General features: G+C 44.6%; 1 protein-coding gene across 2 annotated transcripts in view; it reads right to left on the bottom strand.

Annotated features, from left to right (window-relative positions):
- Window positions 1–20280, bottom strand: part of LOC311100686 (protein kinase C epsilon type-like) — a 132792-nt gene that overhangs the window by 21018 nt on the left and 91494 nt on the right. For both annotated transcript variants that reach the window (XM_084141637.1, XM_084141638.1), the window contains exon 11: window positions 428–582. In XM_084141637.1, the coding sequence (XP_083997763.1) occupies window positions 428–582 (155 nt within the window). The remainder of the gene's footprint in view (window positions 1–427; window positions 583–20280) is intronic.

Genomic DNA, 20280 nt, shown 5'->3' with positions numbered 1-20280 from the left:
TGTCAAGTTTGGAAAAACAATTACGATCAAGGGAGCTAAAAAATCACAAACTGATCTGTAACCAGTTTAGGGTAGCAAAATTCCAGTAACTTTCCCAAAATCCCCAGGGTTTTTCCAGAATTTCCAGGATTCCAGGATGTTACCAGAATGTTGCAACCCTTAACCAGGCTAGTATGACATGGTGAAGGTTAGAGCCTTAAAGTCGGGTTAAGTCTTTCTGTATACAATGTTATTAGGCGTTACCACTAACAGGCTAGTGTGTGTGTGTGTGTGTGTGTGTGTGTGTGTGTGTGTGTGTGTGTGTGTGTGTGTGTGTGTGTGTGTGTGTGTGTGTGTGTGTGTGTGTATGTGTGTGTGTATATATATATGTGTGTGTGTATGTGTGTGTGTGTATATGTGTGTATTTGTGTGTGTGTGTGTGTGTTACCTGTAGATTACACCATGTTGGTGAAGGAACATGAGGGCAGATGTGACCTCGGCAGCGTAGAAGCGAGAGCGCGCCTCGTCAAACTTCCTGGAACGCTGGATCTGGAACATCAGGTCTCCTCCGTTCACGTACTCCATCACAAAGAACAGACGGTCCTGGAGATGGAGGGAGAGAAAGAGATGGAGGGAGAGAAGGAGATGGAAGGAGAGAAGGAGATGGAAGGAGAGAAGGAGATGGAGGGAGAGAAGGAGATGGTAGGAGAGAAGGAGATGGAAGGAGAGAAGGAGATGGAAGGAGAGAAGGAGATGGAGGGAGAGAAGGAGATGGAAGGAGAGAAGGAGATGGAGGGAGAGAAGGAGATGGAAGGAGAGAAGGAGATGGGGGGAGAGAAGGAGATGGAAGGAGAGAAGGAGATGGAGGGAGAGAAGGAGATGGAAGGAGAGAAGGAGATGGAGGGAGAGAAGGAGATGGAAGGAGAGAAGGAGAAAGAGAAGGATATGGAGGGAGAGACATAGAGAAAGACAGTAAGACAAGAAGAAGGGTTCAACCTTTTTCACCCATTGATAAAAAAAACACTATGAAGACCATAGAATAGTTGTTCTTTTTATATGTGTCAGTCTCAAAGAATAAAGAGTTAATGATCAGATCTCATTGTGGAAGTAGATTGTTAACAGTTATCATGTAGCCTCCCATCCCCACCCCACCCACAGCCCCTATCCTCCAGACACAGACAGCTGTCTCTCTGGGAACAACGGTCCCCTTCCTGAATTCCAGCTCCCCATATAGGAAATCAGATTGAGGCGGGCGGGGGGTGGGTATATAAAAAGCCCTCTATATAAGAAAGGAGTGGCCCCGTCCGAACCATTGTTTAACGCCACAGGGGTCACGAAGCTATAAGAACCATTGACACATATTCCATCATTCCTATTACAATGGCGCTTTACCCAGCAATGGAGAAAAATACCTTCATTAGATATACAATTTGCCTTCCAAGCAGTGTTTACTCCACAACTGGGAATTTACAGATGGTCCTTGGTAGTATTAAGGCATAAGGAGGATTTGTCAAAAAGTTGACAGCCCACCTACAGTACTGTATTACCGACACCCCACCTACAGTACTGTATTCCTGACACCCCACCTACAGTACTGTATTACCGACACCCCACCTACAGTACTGTATTCCTGACACCCCACCTACAGTACTGTATTACTGACACCCCACCTACAGTACTGTATTACCGACACCCCACCTACAGTACTGTATTACTGACACTCCACCTACAGTACTGTATTACTGACACCCCACCTACAGTACTGTATTACCGACACCCCACCTACAGTACTGTATTACCGACACCCCACCTACAGTACTGTATTACCGACACCCCACCTACAGTACTGTATTACCGACACCCCACCTACAGTACTGTATTACCGACACCCCACCTACAGTACTGTATTACCGACACCCCACCTACAGTACTGTATTACCGACACCCCACCTACAATACTGTATTACCGACACCCCACCTACAGTACTGTATTACTGCACTCTGTGTAGGAGCAGGTCTAGTACTTGTAAATCAACGGACAAAGAGGAGTCTCAATCTGGTTATTTATTGAAGGTCGTTAAAGGGAATATAATATGTAGTCAATTTCTCAGGAGCATGGATTCTAGTATAGGATATGATGAGCTGGATCTCAAACTTCAGCCCTTTTATACTTCAGCAGTTGTCACACAGTGTTTGAGAGATACTCAGCCGAAACCCCAAAGAGCAAGCAGTGCAAATCTGTGATGAATCACTGAGATCAATGTGGTTTAGTGATTTAAGTGACATGAGGAGACTAGAATGCGTGGCGTTACAATATTAGTGTAATGCTTGGCCTCTGCTTCATTGACTGCAGCCTTGAACTGTACAACCTAACACAGGAGAAAATAGGCTTCCCTCTCACACTGCTAGGGGAATGGTAGGCTACCCTCTCACACTGCTAGGGGAATGGTAGGCTACCCTCTCACACTGCTAGGGGAATGGTAGGCTACCCTCTCACACTGCTAGGGGAATGGTAGGCTACCCTCTCACACTGCTAGGGGAATGGTAGGCTACCCTCTCACACTGCTAGGGGAATGGTAGGCTACCCTCTCACACTGCTAGGGGAATGGTAGGCTACCCTCTCACACTGCTAGGGGAATGGTAGGCTACCCTCACTTGGTTGCTAACGCTACATTCAGTAGGAGATGAGGAGAGGGTTAAATGTGGTAAAGAATTGTTACAGTGTAAACTGGGGTGAAATGTGGTAAAGCATTGTTACAGTGTAAACTGGGGTGAAATGTGGTAAAGCATTGTTACAGTGTAAACTGGGGTGAAATGTGGTAAAGCATTGTTACAGTGTAAACTGGGGTGAAATATGGTAAAGCATTGTTACAGTGTAAACTGGGGTGAAATATGGTAAAGCATTGTTACAGTGTAAACTGGGGTGAAATGTGGTAAAGCATTGTTACAGTGTAAACTGGGGTGAAATATGGTAAAGCATTGTAACAGTGTAAACTGGGGTGAAATGTGGTAAAGCATTGTTACAGTGTAAACTGGGGTGAAATGTGGTAAAGCATTGTTACAGTGTAAACTGGGGTGAAATGTGGTAAAGCATTGTTACAGTGTAAACTGGGGTGAAATGTGGTAAAGCATTGTTACAGTGTAAACTGGGGTGAAATGTGGTAAAGCATTGTTACAGTGTAAACTGCTTATGGGCACTGCACTATAGCTGCACTCTGCTACAGCCTCTCCAACCTAATGTGTGTATGTGTGTGTACATCGGAGTGGTTGGATAGAGCAGAAGACACATTTCTGTCTCCTATTCTCCTTCAGGTAAATGCTGTGCTGTAAACGTATGTTCTGTCCAGTAAATTAGTGTTCTGCTTTTTTTCAGGACATTGAGCAATTTAGCAATTTAGTGACTTGTGGTGCTTTCAGTATTTTATCAAAGCTATAAAACTCTCTGAACAGTTATTGGAACAATTTTTCTAGGCTGAAGGAGTCTGCCTTCCATTTCCAGCAGTCCACCTCAGCGTGTTGTTCTCCTTCTGAAAGCTCATTTAAACAGGATACTGAAATAGTGTTCGAGTCACAGCAAGTCCTACCCAATCAAATGTGAATAAACATTTCCTTCTTCTAATTAAAAAAGGTACAGATACTGGCTTCCCAGCGCCGACACAGAGAAAAGCCCCGATGGCCAGATAACTGCCAAGACCCAAAACAATCTGTGTGTGTGTGTGTGTGTGTGTGTGTGTGTGTGTGTGTGTGTGTGTGTGTATTGAACAACCAAATCATGCTTTCCTTCAGCTCTTTTCAAGAGATATGTTCCATAACATTTACAAAGAGAAGGTACATGGTGAGGTTGGTATGGTCATTAATGGTTTCATTCCATGTTCTCACAAGCAGTCTCTCAAGAACTGAACATTAATATAGCCCATCAGTAAAATTAAGTACACCAATTTCTTTGAGAATTGGTGTTCTATTTATTTTTTTACCACTGTTTAAGTAATTACTGTAGGAGATTACCACACTGTTCTTTCCCATTAAAAACTAGGATTTAATAGCAGCTTTGTGATGCTGATAGCAGCAGGAAATCATTATAATTTCTGTACAGAGCATATTGTGTGTGGCCCTGGACACAGCTCAAGAATGTTTATCCTGAAGCCCAGAACAGCAGGCTGACCCTACTCAGTGAGACACACACACTCACTGGTATACACACACAGACATGCACACACGCACAGAGACACACACACATAAACCCACACGCACACCACACACGCACAGACCACTTACTGACCTATACTGTTTCACACACACAAGCAAGCAAGTGAGCATGACACACACACACACATAAATCACATACACATTTAGTAATTGTGATACATGACTCATGAGAGACACAAACTGATGTAATTAAAGTCTGTAACATAGTCACCCATACACATCCACATGAGGACAGACACGCACATACTGTACACACACAGAACAATCACTCAACCTCTCACCCGCTCCTACTCATTCTCATTCAGAGATTAAGTGCACACACACACACACACACACACACTGCACACAAACACAGTACTCCCATTCCACCCAGTCTCCCTCCACAGGCGCAGTGTCCCATTACATTATTACAATGTGTTTCACATTAAATGTATCAAGGCAAACTATTCAATTACAGAACAATACTTTTTTCCTGAGCTGTCAAGTCTGACCCACTGCTCTGATGGAAGCTGAGGTTTTGAGAGGAACAAGTAAAGATAATAAATACTGGGAGCCATTGAATCATATTCTCTCTCTGATACTGAAGAGATTGCTGGTGAACTCCATCAGACTGCGGTCCTTCTCTGACTTCTGTCAAAGGACACACACACATTTGTACAGACACAGTCTCACACAAACATGCGCTCTAAAAAATGCGGGGTTAAAAACAATCCAATTTGGGTTGTTTGGTAACCCAGCGCTGGGTAAATATTGGACAGAACACACGCTGGGTTGTTTTGACCCAGCCAGTTGGGTTGCGTGAATAACCCACCAAATTGGGTTGTTGGGATTAGCCAAACATGGGTTAATTTTACCATCAGTTGGGTATTTTTTACTCTCATGCTGGGGTGACCTAGCAGCAGTTATTTTTGTATGTAGTCGTTAGGTTATTTTCAGAATGTGTGGCTTATTAGGGGCGTGGCTTTCAGCTGGATCTTACTGGCCACCCGTGAGAGTAAATGTCATTACTGTTGATTGTCTTAAGTTTACATCCTGCAAATTCAAATGTTCCTTATTATTTTTACACATTCTTCTATTAAATTATGATTATTTATTACATATTTTAATAATTATTGCCTAATAAAGGTACAGTATACCACCTTATTGTATCCCAACAATGGGATTTACATAGGCTTTTAGGGAAAACATACACTTCAGTAAGCATCATTGAAGCTACAAAAATGTTCGACCTTAAAATATGATAACTATACAACAGAACAGATTAACAGAAATTACATTTACTCTCATGGGTGGCTAAAAAGAACTAGCCATGCCCCTACTAAACTACGCCTTCAGTCTTTTGATCCACTGGGTCATATCTCAGTAACCCAGCACCAATAACCCTTTAAAGAAAACAACACAACTAAGTTACCCAACCAAAAACCCCAGCATTTTTTAGAGTGTGCTGTTCATGCACACACACATGCACGCATGCACACACTTTACCAAGAAGCCAAGAAGCTGTCAATCCCCAGCAGGAGAGTGTTCTTTGACCCAACGCTCTATTTGCTATGCTACCTGCCGCAGCACCAGACATGGTCAGAGTGGGCACAGCTCTGCCGCTACCTGGTTGGTGGGGTGGGTAGTGGCGTGGTAGGGGTGAGACAGGGCATGGTGTGTCCGCTGTAGAGGGTGGACTGTTTCCATGAGAACTGGGAGTTGGAGGACTTCAATTAGATGGAGTCATTAGGTAGTCTGTACCCTGTATTTCCTTAATTCTGAGCCGGGACCAGTTTTTAGTTGTTTCTCTCATCAGGATTGAAGTTAGGGCTGTCAGTCATGAGTTGACCCTAAGACCAGTAATCACCAAATAAATAGTCTGTTTCATGTCTGTATTATATTTCCATTATGAGCCTATTAGTTATAAGAGATAAAGGCCCCTCTCTTTGTGTGAAACCCCTTAGCAAAAAAAAAGTTTGTCGACAAGGATGCACTCAAAGTAAAACACATACATGCTAAACACCCCCACAAAGGCCATAAATAGCAGCAATGTTCCATTTGCTGAAGCAATCGGAAAGTCATTAATCCTGTCTAAACCCAGCTTGGGCCAAAGATCCCTCCAGGATACACACTCACACTGGAACACGGGTATCTCCCACCACAGTTGTATCCGCAACACAAACTACACACACAGATAGCAGTGTGTGTGTGTGTGTGTGTGTGTGTGTGTGTGTGTGTGTGTGTGTGTGTGTGTGTGCATGACTCAAAGACCAACAATCTTGTGGTACACAAAATTAAGTTGGTCAGCCAAACCACTGAAATGCACATTTCAAAATCCTTAATAAGGCCCAAGGTTCAAATAATCAAAAGCGTTATTGTCCATGAGGGCATTTGTCTTCAGAATACATTGTCAAAGTCCCTCTACGACAGGGGGAACGATTTATGTGAACAATACGATAGCTAGACAATTAAAGGGGTGAGACAGAGAGCATAGCTAGATAACAAGAAGAGAGAGGTGGGGAGATAGAGAGATGATGTACTGTTTGGACAGACAGATGTCCTCCTCTGCTGTGGCTGAACCCCCCATGGCTCTTCTCCCTAAACACACACACACATACACACACACAGAAACATGTTCCCACGTTCCCCGTTGCTGGGGTCAGCCAGGAAGGGCGGAGTCAGGGAGAGGAGCCTAATGAGCAAGAAGAACCACAGCGCCTTATAATGGGACACTTCGAAGATGTGAGCATAACCACTGTGTAATAACTATGTCCCTATATCCCCATTCTAAACCAGGGGTGGGCAAACTTTCTGGCTCAAGGGCCGCATCGCGATTTCAAAGTTCAACGGAGGGCCGCATACATTTTTTGGGGACCGATTTGTTTGTCAAAATCAATTTGTGGGCCAGTAAAAGGACAGTATCTAGTCCCATTATAATTTCTACATACTTTCTATCTAGTTTTAGACATTCAAGTGTGACCAGGAGTGTTTTTCTTACCCAAAATAATAACCCCCCCCCCCCCCCCCCCCCCCCCCACCTCAAACCTCACGTGGGCCAGATTGAATGGGCTCGCTAGCCTCACCCCTGTTCTAACACCATCATTAACAACAGGTTCACCTTAGAGTGACCATATGAATACCCAGTAGAACACACATTCAATTCAGTTAATGGAAGGCTCTCCAGTCATGGAACAATCTCAATCACAACAAATGAAGAAAAAGGACCTCTGCCAATGTGTCACTCAGCAAGCATGCTCTGCAGCTTATCTTTCATCATTCCATGAAAGTACATGAACCTCCAAAGTAAATCAATTCCCTGTGAGCAAATTATTTTTCAGGACTAAAGGCAAATAAAATGCACATTAGAAAGCATACACATGCATACTGTGCATATTGTGCCAACTTATTCATTATGGATTCATCTGTATGAGTGTAAACACGTCTTTTTTGATCCACAGATGTCATACATTAATCATTCTATACAGTGATTCATGTGGGGGGTAGAGACACACTCTAAACCCGGCCAAACTGGTGTGTGTGTGTGTGTGTGTGTGTGTGTGTGTGTGTGTGTGTGTGTGTGTGTAGCTCGTCCAGCATGCGGGTGTGTTTTGGTTATGGCACGGCTCCTATTTGGCTGTGTGTACAGCTGTCAGGGAGAGGAGAACTACAATCAACCGCCACAATTAATGGAGTAAAAACAGAGAACCAACCTATTGGTGGCTGCCAAGTCACCTCCAACCCAGAGTCAGGCTCCAGGGCCCAGCCAACAGCCTAAAGAAGGCCTATTTACTCACTGATGCCATTAGGAGAGAATGAGGGGAATGGAGCGATAACAGAACGTAGCGTGCAAAGGTGAGGGGAGCTAGGTGGCAGGGCTGCTTTGTCTTTTCATGGGCTCAAATAATGCTCTGAACAGTTGTCCGAATCGGATCTCCCAATGTGTGAATGTGTCTGTTTTCTAGCAGATCTCATGAGCTTGTTATTCACTCTCTCCCTTCTAGATCTTTGCCTCTCTCTCTCTCTCTCTCCTCTCTCTCTCTCTCTCTCTCTCTCTCTCTCTCTCTCTCTCTCTCTCTCTCTCTCTCTCTCTCTCTCTCTCTCTCTCTCTCTCTCTCTCTCTCTCTCTCTCTCTCTCTCTCTCTCTCTCTCTCTCTCTCTCTCGATAAGAGCGTCTGCTAAATGACTAAAATGTAAAGAAAGGCTATTTTGGATACCTGGCTAAGCTCTGGCTTTCCCCTCTGTTCCAATGATGTAAGGCCCATTAAATCTCAATTAAAGCAATGCACTTTCTCTCTCTTTTCCCCCTCTTTCTCCCAGCCTGGCTTTCTCCAGCCATACCCCCCCTCCTGCATGGAATAGGCTGACTTTGCATGCCTGATAATCCCTTTCCTAGAACCTTGTCTTACTCTTCTCTCTCTCTCTCTCTCTCTCTCTCTCTCTCTCTCTCTCTCTCTCTCTCTCTCTCTCTCTCTCTCTCTCTTCTCTCTCTCTCTCTTTCTCTCTCTCTCTCTTTCTCTGTCCCTTTCTCTCTGTCCTGCAGCATAAGCAGCTATACGCGGCCTAACCGGTTCTACATGAAACTCTTGTATAACATTACTTCCATTTCAGAGTGGTAATTAGGCCGATAAGGGCTTGGTTGTGATCCTGACAGTGATTAAGACTGGAGGCTGGGGCTCAGTCCACGGGTCGCTAAGAGTTCACGTCGTAGCCCTTTACACTCGTACCTGTATACAGGTTGAAAATGGCAGATTTGGGCACTGATAAGCGCCTAAATTGGGACACAGTGGCTGTACAGTAACATGCTATAAATCACATCAGAGCTCTGGCTCTGCGCTTCACAGCTCTGTATGGGTTTTGACTGACTGACATTCTGAACTTGAGCACCGCATTCGACAAGAAGTTGACCCCATCCCTCCCGCTAATTGGGCAACTTTTCTGTTAGGAATGCTGTACATTAAGATGACTCAATGTATTTGAAAAGATGAGACGTTGAGGATGATAATAAATACTGTTTTGATGTCATACAAGCAAGCCAAACACCCGTTAGTCCAAATGTGAACTTCACATTTCCATATCATAAAACTCATGTCATATACAGTGTCAACATTTATGATCACTATGTTTGATGTATAGTTACAAGATGACATGGAGTCATATCCTGGGTTGTTCTGAATAGAATGGAACTATGTTTGTCTATTGGGAAGAAAATCCGATGCATGCATGAATCCTTTCTATGCACACCAAAATTATGATCTGTTTCTCTGAATTGCCCTGTGAAAGCCTAACACTGTAAGATCTGGATCGTATATGATAACTTAGCTAGTCATGTTGGCAATAGAACAAGCTTTCTAATGATGCCAACCTGACCCAGATTGCGATTTATAATTGGCAGTTTTTGGATTGCGTAAACAACAACAGTAATTGTGTGATGGCGGGGATGCAGGGCTGTGTTCCAAATAAAACAACTACAAGTGTCCTTGCTCTACAGATGTAAGATCTTAATTTGATCACAATTTTGTTGCTGAGGAATTTCCTTCACAGCAGGAAATGCAAACTTGCAGTGTATTCGAGGTTTAAAAAGGCTTCTAAAGTTTATAATTTCCACTTTAAAATGTCAGACTTGATTTGCCCTAATGGAAAATGAATCAACCCTTACAAAAAATATCCATGAATTATAATCCACATAATAATTCACATTTCCTGTTGCTGCAGGATTATTTTCCTGCTGTAGCAGAATGGCTCAAATTAACATTGGTAGTTCCTCAACGGCACAGCTAGAAGAGCAAAAAAAAAAGCACCTTATAGTTGAAGACTCTTCTTTGAGTCATAAAAGTGCATTGAAATTACTTAGGAACTGTGCACACTTTGGAGAGGTGTGTGGCCACTTGGACACATCAGTTAAGGCTTCCGCATGCTTCGGTTCGGCTAGGCGAACCGAACGAGTGTGCTCGCATACTCCCTTAAAAGACCTTCGATAAACTAGAAAAAGCAGAAATAGTACTGTTTGTCCATGTAGGGACGCCGTAGCCAGTATACACTTCCTCAAAATAGTCAGAATTAATCTAAGCTAATTCAAGAAATCTGCCATTCATTTTGACATTTTTGCAGAGGAGATCTTAGTCACACAATTTTACATCTAACTAAGATGTTTGGTGCAGTATTTCTAGGGTGAAAAAATGTGCATGAAAACAAGTTGTCTGTCGTTGAATGACAACAAACACTTCATAGTAGAATCCCTCATCTTGACCAATAACCGACGAAGGGGCATAGACTTCGGCTCGAACTTCAGCTTGCCTCTAGAAAAAAATGTGTAATGTGTACGAACAGCCGCAAAAACCCTTGCTGAAGACCAAAACGAACAAAAACGTCATAAAATGTTGTCATAATATATGCACAATCTGTTCCGAACTGTTTCGGATGGGAAGCATGCGGATGCCCTAAGTCCTCTCACTCAAACTCTTGTAATTGTTTTGTCTTATGTTGCACCTACCCCACATTTTCCAGGAATAGTCTTATCATGTTACTGAACGTATCCAGAGTATTTTCAAATTTCGTTATCAACAAATGCTGCGGAAAGTAGAGTAAATGTAAAATGCACATAAAATCAACAGTGTAATGAAGAAAACTTGCTTTAAAACTGCCACATTTTCTCTACACCCCATGGCAAAATGTTTACAACTGCAGGAAATGTACTTTTTTATCTGCCGTCAAGAGGGGGGCCACTACCCCAAAAATGGACGAGGCAGGTGGCAGCGGGAGGAGGTAGGGAACTGGTCTGTTTGTCAAATATAAAGGATCACTGGCGGAGGAACAAAAATAGCATAATTAGGGAAGTATACCAGTTTCATTTGAAGACCAGGATGTTAACAACTGTGCCATACAGACTGCAAAATAGCTGGGAAGAGATTTTTAATGTACCGCTTCCATGGCACAGGGTGTATGAGTTGATATATAAAACGACGCAAGATTCAACACTTTGTGCTTTTCAGCAAAAAATATTGTACAGGATTCTTGCCACCAACAAAATATTGAATATTTGGGGCATACAATCATCGCCGCTCTGCAGATTGTGTTTTGCGAGGATACAAAATCACTAGACCATTTGTTCTGGTATTGCCCTCAGGTAGCCTGTTTCTGGTCTCAGGTTCAGGAATGGCTGAAAAAGCATAACATTCTAAACATAACAATCTAAAATTGACCCTAGAAATAGCATTTTTGGGAGATTTGGACCCGGACAGTCAATCACTAATATTCTAATACACTTAGTAAAAGTATTTATCTTCAACTTTGACAAGATAGATTCAAATTGTATGTCAAATTGTATGTTAAATATCACAGCATAGTTGAAAGATACACTACCGTTCAAAAGTTTGGGGTCACTTAGAAATGTCCTTGTTTTCCATGAAAACATACATGAAATGAGTTTGAAAAGGAAATATAGCAAAATGCATAGGAAATGTAGTCATTGACAAGGTTAGAAATAATTATTTTTAATTGAAATAATAATTGTGTCCTTCAAACTTTGCTTTCGTCAATGAATCCTCCATTTGCAGCAAGTACAGCCTTGCAGACCTTTGGCATTCTAGTTGTCAATTTGTTGAGGTAATCTGAAGAGATTTCACCCCATGCTTCCTGAAGCACCTCCCACAAGTTGGATTGGCTTGATGGGCACTTCTTACGTACGGTCAAGCTGCTCCCACAACAGCTCAATAGGGTTGAGATCCGGTGACTGTGCTGGCCACTCCATTATAGACAGAATACCAGCTGACTGCTTCTTCCCTAAATAGTTCTTGCATAGTTTGGAGCTGTGCTTTGGGTCATTGTCCTGTTGTAGGAGGAAATTGGCTCCAATCAAGCGCCGTGGCGTTGCAAAATGGAGTGATAGCCTTCCTTCTTCAAGATCCCTTTTACCCTGTACAAATCTCCCACTTTACCACCACCAAAGCACCCCCAGACCATCACATTGCCTCCACCATGCTTGACAGATGGCATCAAGCACTCCTCCAGCATCTTTTCATTTGGTCTGCGTCTCACAAACGTTCTTCTTTGTGATCCGAACACCTCAAACTTCGATTCGTCTGTCCATAACACTTTTTTCCAATCTTCCTCTGTCCAGTGTCTGTGTTCTTTTGCCCATCTTAATCTTGTCTTTTTATTGGCCAGTCTGAGATATGGCTTTTTCTTTGCAACTCTGCCAAGAAGGTCAGCATCCCGGAGTCGCCTCTTCACTGTTGACGTTGAGACTGGTGGTTTGCGGGTACTATTTAATGAAGCTGCCAGTTGAGGACCTGTGAGGTGTCTGTTTCTCAAACTAGACACTCTAATGTACTGTCCTCTTGCTCATTTGTGCACCGGGGCCTCCCACTCCTCTTTCTATTCTGGTTAGAGCCAGTTTGCACTGTTCTGTGAAGGGAGTAGTACACAGCGTTGTACGAGATCTTCAGTTTCTTTGCAATTTCTCGCATGGAATAGCCTTCATTTCTCAGAACAAGAATAGACTGACGAGTTTCAGAAGAAAGTTATTTGTTTCTGGCCATTTTGAGCCTGTAATCGAACCCACAATTGCTGATGCTCCAGATACTCGTCTGAAGAAGGCCAGTTCTATTGCTTCTTTAAATCAGCACAACAGTTTTCAGCTGTGCTAACATAATTGCAAAAGGGTTTTCTAATGATCAATTAGCCTTTTAAAATGATAAACTTGGATTAGCAAACACAACGTGCCATTGGAACACAGGACTGATGGTTGCTTATAATGGGCCTCTGTACGCCTATGTAGATATTCCATTAAAAATCAGCCGTTTCCAGCTACAATAGCCATTTACAACATTAACAATGTCAAGGAAATTTCTAAGTGACCCCAAACTTTTGAACGGTAGTGTATATGGCACGTAGAAATCCGAAGAGGGTGGCCAGCAGGGATACACTACATTACCAAAAGTATGTGGACATCTGCTCGTCAAACATCTCACTGATGTTGGGCGATTAGGCCTTGCTCGCAGTCGGCGTTCCAATTCATCCCAAAGGTGTTCGATGGGGTTGAGGTTAGGGCTCTGTGAAGGCAAGTCAAGTTCTTACACACCAATCTCGACAAACCATTTCTGTATGGACCTCGCTTTGTGCACGGGGGCATTATCATGCTGAAATAGGAAAGGGCCTTCCCAAACTGTTGCCACAAAGTTGGAAGCACAGAATCGTCTCGAATGTAATTGTATGCTGTAGTGTTAAGATTTCCCTTCACTGGAACTAAGGGGGCCTAGCCCGAACCATGAAAAACAGCCCCAGACCATTATTCCTCCTCCACCAAACTTTACAGTTGGCACTATGCATTTGGGCAAGTAGCGTTCTCCTGGCATCCGCCAAAGCCAGATTTGTCCGCCAGTTGGTGAAGCGTGATTCATCACTCCAGAGAACGCGTCTCCACTGCTCCAGAGTCCAATAGCGACGAGCTTTACACCACTCCAGCCGATGCTTGGCATTGCGCATGGTGATCTTAGGCTTGTGTGTGACTGCTCGGCCATGGAAACCCATTTCATGAAGCTCCCGACAAACAGTTATTGTGCTGACGTTGCTTCCAGAGGCAGTTTGGAACTCGGTAGTGAGTGTTGCAACCGAGGACAGACGATTTTTACGCGCTACGCGGTTCAGCACTCGCGGGTCCCGTTCTGTGAGCTTGGGTCTTGGATGGTTGAGGGGCAGCTCTCGGGGGAAAGTGTGGGGGGGTCTTGGATTGTTGGTGACCTGGCTGTTTGGAGCGTTGGGCCGGTGGCCGAGAGGTCGCTGGTTCGGGACCCCGAGTCGACTGGGTGGGGGATCTGTCAATGTGCCACTTGACCCTGGTTGCTCCTGTGAGTCGCTCTGGATGGGAGCGTCTGCTGTTTGATCACGGATTCCCAGGCTCTGTAATTTCAATTTAGCCCTATCCATACAGGCCAATTTCCACGAGTGTAAAGGGTGTGGCATCATCGTTTTAGCTTTCCTTGTGTTTGAGGTAATGCTAGGTTTGGGGGTGATAGCACACACGTGTGTGTGTGTGTGTGTGTGTGTGTGTGTGTGTGTGGTAGTTGGGGGGCATACAGCTGTGTTTTGGCCAGGGTCCAGTGATACTGGTGAAGGTACAGCAGACGGGGTACACACACACACAGACACACACACAGACACACATACTGTACAGTGCCACAAACACCCCATCAGAGGCCTGCTGGTTAATTATCCATTGAGCAGACATGAAATGACTTGAAGGAAGGAAGGAGTGAGAGAGAGAGAGAGAGAGAGAGAGAGAGAGAGAGAGGAGAGAGAGAGAGAGAGAGAGAGAGAGAGAGAGAGAGAGAGAGAGAGAGAGAGAGAGAGAGAGAGAGAGAGAGAGAGAGAGAGAGAGAGAGAGAGAGAGAGAGAGAGAGAGAGAGAGAGAGAGAGAGAGAGAGAGAGAGAGAGAGCGCGAGAGACTGTGACTGACCCAAACTTAAGGAAAGCTTTGACTATGTACAGACTCAGTGAACATAGCCTTGCTATTGAGAAAGGCCGCCGTAGGCAGACCTGGCTCTCAAGAGAAGACAGGCTATGTGCACACTGCCCCACAAAATGAGGTGGAAACTGAGCTGCACTTCTAACCTCCTGCCAAATGTATGACCATATTAGAGACACATACAGTGGGGAGAACAAGTATTTGATACACTGCCGATTTTGCAGGTTTCCTACTTACAAAGCATGTAGCGGTCTGTATTTTTATCATAGGTACACTTCAACTGTGAGAGACGGAATCTAAAACAAAATCCAGAAAATCACATTGTATGATTTTTTAAGTAATTAATTAGCATTTTATTGCATGACATAAGTATTTGATCACCTACCAACCAGTAAGAATTCCGTCTCTCACAGACCTGTTAGTTTTTCTTTAAGAAGCCCTCCTGTTCTCCACTCATTACCTGTATTAACTGCACCTGTTTGAACTCGTTACCTGTATAAAAGACACCTGTCCACACACTCAATCAAACAGACTCCAACCTCTCCACAATGGCCAAGACCAGAGAGCTGTGTAAGGACATCAAGGATAAAATTGTAGACCTGCACAAGGCTGGGATAGGCTACAGGACAATAGGCAAGCAGCTTGGTGAGAAGGCAACAACTGTTGGCGCAAGTTCAAGATGACGGTCAATCACCCTCGGTCTGGGGCTCCATGCAAGATCTCACCTCGTGGGGCCATCAATGATCATGAGGAAGGAGTGGGATCAGCCCAGAACTACACGGCAGGACCTGGTCAATGACCTGAAGAGAGCTGGGACCACAGTTTCAAAGAAAACCATTAGTAGCACACTACGCCGTCATGGATTAAAATCCTGCAGCGCACGCAAGGTCCCCCTGCTCAAGCCAGCGCATGTCCAGGCCCGTCTGAAGTTTGCCAATGACCATCTGGATGATCCAGAGGAGGAATGGGAGAAGGTCATGTGGTCTGATGAGACAAAAATAGAGCTTTTTGGTCTAAAACTCCACTCGCCGTGTTTGGAGGAAGAAGAAGGATGAGTACAACCCCAAGAACACCATCCCAACCGTGAAGCATGGAGGTGAAAACATCATTCTTTGGGGATGCTTTTCTGCAAAGGGGACAGGATGACTGCACCGTATTGAGGGGAGGATGGATGGGGCCATGTATCGCGAGATCTTGGCCAACAACCTCCTTCCTCAGTAAGAGCATTGAAGATGGGTCGTGGCTGGGTCTTCCAGCATGACAACGACCCGAAACACACAGCCAGGGCAACTAAGGAGTGGCTCCGTAAGAAGCATCTCAAGGTCCTGGAGTGGCCTAGCCAGTCCCAGACCTGAACCCAATAGAAGATCTTTGGAGGGAGCTGAAAGTCCATATTGCCCAGCGACAGCCCCAAACCTGAAGGATCTGGAGTCTGTATGGAGGAGTGGGCCAAAATCCCTGCTGCAGTGTGTGCAAACCTGGTCAAGACCTACAGGAAACGTATGATCTCTGTAATTGCAAACAAAGGTTTCTGTACCAAATATTAAGTTCTGCTTTTCTGATGTATCAAATACTTATGTCATGCAATAAAATGCAAATTAATTACTTAAAAATCATACAATGTGATTTTCTGGATTTTTGTTTTAGATTCCGTCTCTCACAGTTGAAGTGTACCTATGATACAAATCACAGACCTCTACATGCTTTGTAAGTAGGAAAACCTGCAAAATCAGCAGTGTATCAAATACTTGTTCTCCCCACTGTATTTCCCTCAGATTACAGCGATCCACAAAGAATTCGAAAACAAACCCAATTTTGATAAACTTCCTTATCTACTGGTGAAAAACCACAGTGTGCCATCACAGCTGCAAGATTTGTGACCTGTTGCCACAAGAAAAGGGCAACCAGTGAAGAACAAACACCATTGTAAATACAACCCATATTTATGTTTATTTATTTACCATTTTTACTTTAACTATTTGCAAATACTAATTCTACTTCACTTGCTTTGGCAATGTTAACATACGTTTCCCATGCCAATAAAGCCCTTAAATTGAATTGAATTGAATTGAGAGAGAGAGAGAGAGAGAGAGAGAGAGAGAGAGAGAGAGAGAGAGAGAGAGAGAGAGAGAGAGAGAGGGAGAGAGAGGGAGAGAGAGAGAGAGAGAGAGAGAGAGAGAGAGAAGAGGGTTGTGTCACTCAGAGGTCAGACCAGTGTGCTACCTGTGAGGCAACAAAGAGACAAAGAGAATAAATGAGGCAGAGAAAAGATCACACACACATCAGTGCTAACCTGCATTCATTCACTTTGTGACATAGGGTTTGGAGAATCCTCACATGAGAAAAGTGGGGGAAGAGAGAGAGAGAGAGAGAGAGAGAGAGAAACCGAGACAGAGACGAACACAGAGATAGACAGACAGACAGACAGACAGACAGACAGACAGACAGACAGACAGACAGACAGACAGACAGACAGACAGACAGACAGACAGACAGACAGACAGACAGGGAGAGAGACAGGGAGAGAGACAGGGAGAGAGGACAGAGAATTCATCTCAGACAGACATAAATCTAGACCTCTCATAATGTTTGAACATTCATCACATGTTCCAACATCTCTCTCAACAGTATTGTTCTGATATCACCTCTCTCTCAACAGTACAGTATTGCTCTGGGATTAATCCCTATTTAACTGAGGCCTTTCCTCTAGTTAGCCTTGCCACATTCTATGCTGTAAACCTGTAGTGTATGGGGCCTTCTGTTTCAATACCCCTATCAGCTCTGCTCACCAAACTCTCTCCAAGGGCCTCATTGCCCTTAAGTAGCCTGTAGACACTGGCTTCATCCCAAATGGCACCCTATTCCCTACATAGTGCAACTCGTCTAAAGCAGTGCATTATATAGGGAATAGGCTGCCACTTGAGACGCAGCCCGTTTGATAGTCTTTAACGGGTGGAAATCCCAATCTATTGACGTATAGGACATCATTCTTCTCAATTGATGTTCAACCAATGTTACATAAGGCAGCAGGAGCTGGGGGCGTGATTAAGCGTGACGGTTCCAAGTGGGCCAATGCGAAGACTCCTGGTCCTCCTGTCCTAATTGTGGGGCAGGTTGGCATTTATTGGGATGACTCATGTACTGGAGGCAGCTCTGCAGAGTGGTCACTATCTGGCACAGCCACAAAGTCATAAAATCTGATTTTAAATCTAACCGTAACCTTAACCACAGTGCTAACCCTAATGACTAACCCCCACCTTAAATTAAGACCAAAAAGCTAATTTTTGTTTATATGAATTTTTATGATATAGTACATTTTGACTTTGCAGCTGGCCCATCTACCGGAAACCGCTCAGTTCTGCCTCCAGGGCAAGCTTCATGACAATAAACATCAACCTGCCATTGTGGGGGAGTGGGGATGGAAGGAGGGGGGCAGAGAAAACAAACAGCATATGGAATACACATCAAGCCTGATATGAATCAGGACCCTCTTATGTAAAACCTGTAACAATCCACTTGTTTGGGCCAAACACAAACCCCACATCGCCGTCCCTAGACAACTACCTCTTTAAGGTGTGTGTTTGTGTTAGAGAGAGAGAGAGAGAGAGAGAGAGAGAGAGAGAGAGAGAGAGAGAGAGAGAGAGAGAGAGAGAGAGAGAGAGAGAGAGAGAGAGAGAGAGAGAGAGAGAGAGAGAGAGAGAGAGAGGAGAGAGAGAGAGAGAGAGAGAGAGAGAGGGTCATTTATTGTTAATCCATTAATATACCTTCACTCATTCACTTTTAGCTTTTTCAAAATACTCTTTAAAGAAGAGCATGAAGGTGAAAGATATCTCCTTCCTCTTTCCATGTTTAATCTCAATTTAATCTAATTCAACTGCCTCCGATATTCTAATCCCAACAGCAAGGTGAAACCTAAAACCAAGAAATAAGGGAGGATTTGACTATGAGTAGTGATTAAATTGCGTTACGATGTGTTGAACCCTTCATTCCTGTCCTCCTATCTCCCTTCTTGTCCCTCTCTCTCATCCCTTCCCCTCTTCCTCTCCTCTGTTCGCTCCCCTCTCTGCCCCCTTCCCCTCTCTCTCTGTCTCTCTCTGCCAGAACACAATGTTCTCTGGCTCGTTCAGGGAATCGGTAGAAATAAATAAATGAGAAATGGAGCACGTCATATTTACTGCAGTATATTCCAGGCCACTCTGAGAAAATACGCAAGATGCTTAAAAAAAGGTTACCTCCTCTCCCTTCTGTAAAAACTGCCTTGATCGCCCCCAACCAACTCAGGGACCACTTAACCCTACAGCCAAAGAATACATCTAAATGTGGTCATACTGGGTTTGAAGTTTGAAGTGCCTCATTTATCACTTGTGTCTACATGTACACTGAGTGTACAAAACATTAAGAACACCTTCCTAATATTCAGTTGCACCCCCTTTTGCCTTCAGAACAGCCTCGATTCGTCGGGGCATGGACTACAAGGTATCGAAAGCGTTCCACAGGGATGCTGGCCCATGACAACTACAGACCAGTATCCCTTCTTTCTTTTCTCTCCAAAACTCTTGAGCATGCCGTCTCTAGCCAACTCTCCTGCTATCTCTCTCAGAATGACCTTCTTGATCCTAACCAGTCAGGTTTCAAGACTGGTCATTCAACTGAGACTGCTCTTCTCTGTGTCACAGAGGCTCTCCGCACTGCCAAAGCTAACTCTCTCTCCTCTGCTCTTATCTTTCTAGACCTATCTGCTGCCTTTGATACTGTGAACCATCGGATCCTCCTCTCCACCCTCTCTGAGTTGGTCATCTCCGGCGCTGCTCACTCTTGGATTGCGTCCTACCTGACAGGTCGCTCCTACCAGGTGGCGTGGCGAGAATCTGTCTCCGCACCACGTGCTCTCACCACTGGTGTCCCCCAGGGCTCAGTTCTAGGCCCTCTCCTATTCTCTCTATACACCAAGTCACTTGGCTCTGTCCTATCCTCACATGGTCTCTCCTATCATTGCTACGCAGACGACACACAATTCATTTTCTCCTTTCCCCCTTCTGATAACCAGGTGGCGAATCGCATCTCTGCATGTCTGGCAGACATATCAGTGTGGATGTCAAATCACCACCTCAAGCTGAACCTCGGCAAGACGGAGCTGCTCTTCCTCCCGGGAAGGACTGCTCGCTCCATGATCTCGCCATCACGGTTGACAACTCTATTGTGTCCTCCTCCCAGAGTGCAAAGAACCTTGGCGTGACTGTTCTCTGCTAACATCAAAGCGGTGACCCGATCCTGCAGGTTCATGCTCAACAACATTCGCAGAGTACGACCCTACCTTACACAGAAAGCGGCACAGGTCCTAATCCAGGCACTTGTCATCTCCCGTCTGGATTACTGCAACTCGCTGTTGGCTGGGCTCCCTGCCTGTGCCATTAAACCCCTGCAATTTATCCAGAACGCTTCAGCCCGTCTGGTGTTCAACCAAAGTTCTCTCACGTCACCCCGCTCCTCCGCACACTCCACTGGCTTCCAGTTGAAGCTTGCATCTACTACAAAACCATGGTGCTTGCCTACTGAGCTGTGAGGGGAACGGCACCTCCTTACCTTCAGGCTCTGATCAGACCCTACACCCAAACGAGGGCACTACGTTCATCCACCTCTGGCCTTCTAGCCCA

Source organism: Coregonus lavaretus (assembly GCF_964263955.1).
Source record: "Coregonus lavaretus genome assembly, chromosome: 25".
Lineage (NCBI taxonomy): Eukaryota > Metazoa > Chordata > Actinopteri > Salmoniformes > Salmonidae > Coregonus > Coregonus lavaretus.
The sequence above is the reverse complement of the archived record's forward strand: the minus strand, read 5'-3'. Positions and strand labels throughout refer to the sequence as shown.